This window comes from Bison bison, unplaced genomic scaffold, assembly GCF_000754665.1.
Source record: "Bison bison bison isolate TAMUID 2011002044 unplaced genomic scaffold, Bison_UMD1.0 scf7180017864057, whole genome shotgun sequence".
NCBI classification, from domain to species: domain Eukaryota; kingdom Metazoa; phylum Chordata; class Mammalia; order Artiodactyla; family Bovidae; genus Bison; species Bison bison.
In genome coordinates, this window is record NW_011494629.1 from 1,625,373 (window position 1) to 1,630,915 (window position 5,543).

Consider the following 5,543-nt stretch of genomic DNA (forward strand, 5'->3'; position numbering starts at 1 on the left):
CAGCTTTCTTCACAGTCCAACTCTCACATCGATACATGACTACTGGAAAAACAATAGCCTTGACTAGATGGACCTTTGTTGGCAAAGTAATGTTTCTGCTTTTTAATATGGTGTCAAGGTTGGTCATAACTTTCCTTCCGAGGAGTAAGCGTCTTTTTAGTTCATTGCTGCAGTCACCATCTGCAGTGATTTTGGAGGCCAAAAAAATAAACTTTGACACCGTTTCCACTGTTTCCTCATCTATTTCCCATGAAGTGATGAGACCGGATGCCATGATCTTCGTTTTCTGAATTTTGAGCTTTAAGCCAACTTTTTCACTCTCCACTTTCACTTTCATCAAGAGGCTTTTGAGTTCCTCTTCACTTTCTGCCATAAGGGTGTTGTCATCTGCATATCTGAGGTTATTGATATTTCTCCCGGCAATCTTGATTCCAGCTTGTGTTTCTTCCAGTCCAGCATTTCTCATGATACTGGAACTTTAGATATCCGTATATTTAAAAATCAACTTTGATCTATACTTTTTGCAATGTATAAAAATTAACTCAAAATATACCATAGAACTAAATGTAAAACCTAAAGCTGTAATGTACCTAGAAGTAAACTTAGGAGAAAGCCTGATCTTGTATAAGACAAATAATTTTTAGATATAACATCAAAGCACAATAGGTACAATTTAAAAATTGATAAAGTGAACTTCATCAAAATTTAGAACTTCTGCTCTTTGAAATACTCTGTTAAGAGAATTAATAGAAACTGTGGACTGGTGGCAAATCAAATATCTGAAAAAGAACTTACATACCAAATATATAAAAATGTTCTTTAAACTCAATAATAAGAAAATAGCTCAATTTAAAAAAAGGGCAAAGAATTTGGAAAGATACTTCAATAGAGAAGATGATACATATGTCAAATAAGCACATTAACAGATGTTCAATGTCGTTAATTATTCAGTTCAGTTCAGTTTAGTTGCTCAGTTGTGTCCAACTCTTCGTGATCCCATGAATCACAGCACACCAGGCCTCCCTGTCCATTACCACCTCCCAGAGTTCACCCAAACTCATGTGCATCAAGTCAGTGATGCCATTCAGCCATCTCATCCTCTGTCATCCTCTTCTCCTCCTGCCCCCAATCCTTCCCAGCATTAGGGTCTTTTCCAGTAGGAATTCAAATAAAACAACCATGAGATAGCACTCTACATCCATAAGAAAAGCTAAAATTAAAGACTATTTCAAGTATTGGAGGACCTAGATGTGGAAGACCTAAATCTCTCATACATTGCTTTGTAAATCATATAATCACTTTGAAAAATATTTAAAAAGTTAAACGCACACTTAATACATAAAAGAGGAGAGTGAAAAAGTTGGCTTAAAGCTCAACATTTAGAAAACAAAGATCATGGCGTCTGGTCCCATCACTTCATGGCAAATAGATGGAGAAATACTGAAAACAGTGACAGACTTTATTTTGGGGGGCTCCAAAATCACTGCAGATGGTGACTTCAGCCATGAAATAAAAAGACACCTACTCCTTGGAAGAAAAATTATGACCAACCTAGACAGCATATTAAAAAGCAGAAACGTTACTTTGCCAACAAAGGTCCGTCTAATCAAGGCTCTGGTTTTTCCAGTAGTCATGTATGGATGTGAGAGTTGGACTATAAAGAAAGCTGAGCGCCAAAGAATTGATGCTTTTGAACTGTGGTATTGGAGAAGACTCTTGAGAGTCCCTCGGACTGCAAGAAAACCCAACCAGTCCATCCTAAAGGAAATCAGTCCTGAATATTCATTGAAAGGACTGATGTTGAAGCTGAAACTCTGATACTTTGGCAACCTAATGCAAAGAACTGACTCATTTGAAAAGACCCTGATACTAGGAAAGATTGAAGGCGAGAGGAGAAGGGAATGACAGAGGATGAGATGGTTGGATGGCATCATTGACTCAATCAACATGAGTTCGAATAAACTCTGGGAGTTGGTGATGGACAGGAGGCCTGGCGTGCTGCAGTCCATGGGGTCGCAAAGAATTGGACACATGAGTGACTAAACTGAACTGAATATATAATCTAGTCATTCTACTCCTAGGTATTTCCCTAAGAGAACACATATGTCCACAAAGACAGACATGAACATTCATAACACCTTTATTTAAAACACCCCAAACTTGAAATAAGCCAAATGTTCATTAATGGGTGAATGGATACACTGTGGCATATCCATACAATGAAATATTATTCATCAATAAATAGAAATGAAGTATTCATCCATGCAGCAACACTAATGCATCTCAAAATTATTATGCTAAGAAAAAGTCAGACAAAAAGAATATATAGTGTACCTTTCCATTTCTATAAGGTGCTAGAAAATGCAAATTAATCTAGAGTGACAGGAAGCAGATCAGTGGGGGAGTGAGGAAGAGTTCTAAGGAGGGAGAGGGGTAAGGGTTACACAGCTGTTCCAAGAAACTTGCGGGTGATGGGCACATTCATTATCTCCACTGTGGTGATGGTCTCACATAAATCAAAACTTATCTAACTGTCCACTTTAAATATGTGCAGTTGATTACATGCCAAGTGTATCTCAGTAACACTGACAAAATACACAAGCAAGCTGATCTGTGGGCATATGGCCCTTACTCTAGGGCCAGTGGCTTTGCAGTCAGACACGTGCTCCTTTCTTAGTTCCCTGTGAACAGGGAGTCACAGGGGGTTGACTCCTCCATGAACAGCCCAGAGTTAACTTGGGTTTTCTGATAATATGTAACTGGCTGAGAACTGCTGTTATAATATTTTGATCACTGTCAGTTCCTACAAAAAAGAATGTTAAAAGTTAGGGAAATTAAGTTTGAGGATTATGTTTATGTATCATTTTACTCACTTTCAGGTGATTCTACTCACTCCCAGAGTCTTGCTTTTCCTTCAGGGATGGAGCGTTTTCTGTCAGTTCAGTCTGGCCCTCTGATTTTGTTCCTGTGAAGAGAAAGGAAATGCCTCGTATGTTTAAGGTAAGTATCCGTGCTGCTGTTGGATCCCTTATACATTTTGCTTCATCCCTTTCTTGTATGGTCATAGGGGTCAAGCCTCCTTGGGCTGGTAAAGGTATTCGTACCTAAAGGTTAAGATTTTAGAAGGGCTGTGGAATTGTTCCCCGCTCCATCCCACTTGCCACAAGAAATCTAGCCCCCTTATTCTTATTCAAACATACTATAAATAGGTTTTTGCAAGTATCACTGTCTTTCATCCTACAGTTAAACTTAAGATTTAAAATACAAATATTCCGTAGGGTGTCCATTCACTCCACACTAAGGTAATCAGACAGATATGATTCATAGCTGAAAACAGGGAAAGCTTACAAAACAGAACAGTGCTGGGGCAGAAGATGTGAAAGAAGAGGGGGAAACGATGACAGAGGAAGAGTGATAATATTCTTCCAGGTCAGATGTACAGGGAGGTCAGTTCATGGACCTGCAGTAACTTGAGTATGCAGCTTCTAAAACTATAGTCACTTTGTAAAATAAGTCTTCTCTGAGGCAACATATTGAAGCCATAATTCAGGTTCAAACCAAGAGTACAAAATGGAAAAATTGGGGGAAGATGTTATTTTGCAATCTAAAAAATAGACACTTTGCTCTTTAAAACTCATGTAAAAATTAAAGTGATTCTGGAATGGGTATAAGGTGACAGAAAGAGCAAAGGTTTGTTATCCCCTTGAGACCCTTGTGGTTAGTCAGCCTAGAAATCTTGGCCTTAACAAAGGCCACACAGGAGTATTCTTAGTTCCTTAACCCAAAGATAGACATTTATTTAGATATTACTCAATTCCCAAGCGGAGAAGGCAATGGCAACCCACTCCAGTACTCTTGCCTGGAAAATCCCATGGACGGAAGAGTCTGGTAGGCTGCAGTCCACGGGCTCTTGAAGAGTCGGACACGACTGAGTGACTTCACTTTCACTTTTCACTTTCATGCATTGGAGAAGGAAATGGCAATCCCAGGGACGGGGGAGCCTGGTGGGCTGCCGTCTATGGGGTCGCATAGAGTTGAACACGACTGAAGTGACTTAGCAGCAGCAGCAGCAGCAACTGCCAAGAGCCCCTACAAAGTTCTGGCTATTTGGAACTGACTTAGAGTGGTAGCTTATTATATCACTGATGCTTACTTGATGATCACAAAAGAAAGTTTTATATAGAAATGTAGACTTAAAGATTAATTATACATCTTAAACTTTAAATTTGATTTGCCATTTACTAGTAATAATATAAATTATAGACATGTAGCAGACAGGAAAGCATGAGTGTTTCTGAACACTTCTAATGTAACAACAAAAACTACTGAGCATTCTGTAGCATTACAATTGATTGTGATGATTGCAATTACACAAAGCATTGCCATTGCAGAGATAATCTACAGTGCAAAGGTGTGTCTTAGAACTGAAGGAATAGAGACTCAGAGTGGAGGGTCTAGCATCAGATTGCCTGCATTCTACCCAGCTGTGCTCTTGTCCTCACACCCATAAAATGGAGAGAAGAGTCCTAACTACCCACCGAGTTTTCTGTGAGGATTGATTCAATTAGCACATGTAAATTTCTTGGAGCAGTTCCTGGTACAGCGACAGCATACAATGAAAGTGAAGATGTTAGTCACTCAGGCATGCTTGACTTTTTGCCATGACCCCATGGCCTGTAGCCAGTGCGTGGAATTCTCCAGGCAAGAATATCAGAGTGGGTTGCCATTTCCTCCTGCAGGGAATCTTCCCGACCCAGGAAGCGAACCCACGTCTCCTGCATTGCAGGCAGATTCTTCACAGTCTGAGCCACCAGGGAATAAATAGTAGTTATTTTAATTTGATGAAGTAAAAGATCTTAGGTAGTCAGATAACACTGGTGGTTTTATGAGGATCGAAATAGAAGTGATTCTGACACTTTCCTTCTGGCCTGGCTCTGAGGGCTCACATCACCTATTTTACTACTAGGAAGAGGGTAATATTATTAGAAGTGTCATTTACCAGTTGTGAGTGTAATGGAAAAATGTTAGACAGGCTGGCATAGAGAATGTCTGCTTTCTTATAACCTAGATATTCCTTACATTGTTCTAGGTCACAGCTTCCCAGCTCTCAGCACCTAGTAATAGATATTCAATCCCAATCTTAGCAGATAGCGAGAATAAGAAGAGTGAGTGGGTGGGCGTGCTGAGTGAATTGCACAAGATACTGAGAAAAAGTCATTCCAGAGACCGGTCAATCTATGTTCTGAAAGAGGCTTATGACAGCGATCTACCCCTGATCAAAACCACCCAGACAGCTGCAATCATAGGTATGGATTTACAACATTATCCTGCTAGGTTCACACCCCTCACCACAGTCCCAGTGTCGAAATCTGAAAACGTTAACTTTATCCACAACTCATTTGTCAGCAAAACCTGATTGAATGAGGCTCTATGGGTGGCAGGGGGTGGGAGTGAGGGAAAAGGTCCTTCTTCCTCCATCCCATGGCTATTCATCAGATTCTCTGCAAAAATATATTTGATTATATTATGGTTCTCTGCCTAAA

The 5,543-nt window shown here is 39.8% G+C and overlaps 1 protein-coding gene across 1 annotated transcript in view; it reads left to right on the forward strand.

Annotated features, from left to right (window-relative positions):
• LOC104985732 (serine/threonine-protein kinase MRCK alpha-like) overlaps nt 1-2,957 on the forward strand; it is a 50,250-nt gene extending 47,293 nt beyond the window's left edge. The window contains exon 11 of the mRNA XM_010836055.1: nt 2,900-2,957. Coding sequence (XP_010834357.1) covers nt 2,900-2,957 — 58 coding nt within the window. The remainder of the gene's footprint in view (nt 1-2,899) is intronic.
• The last annotated feature ends 2,586 nt before the right edge of the window (nt 2,958-5,543 follow it).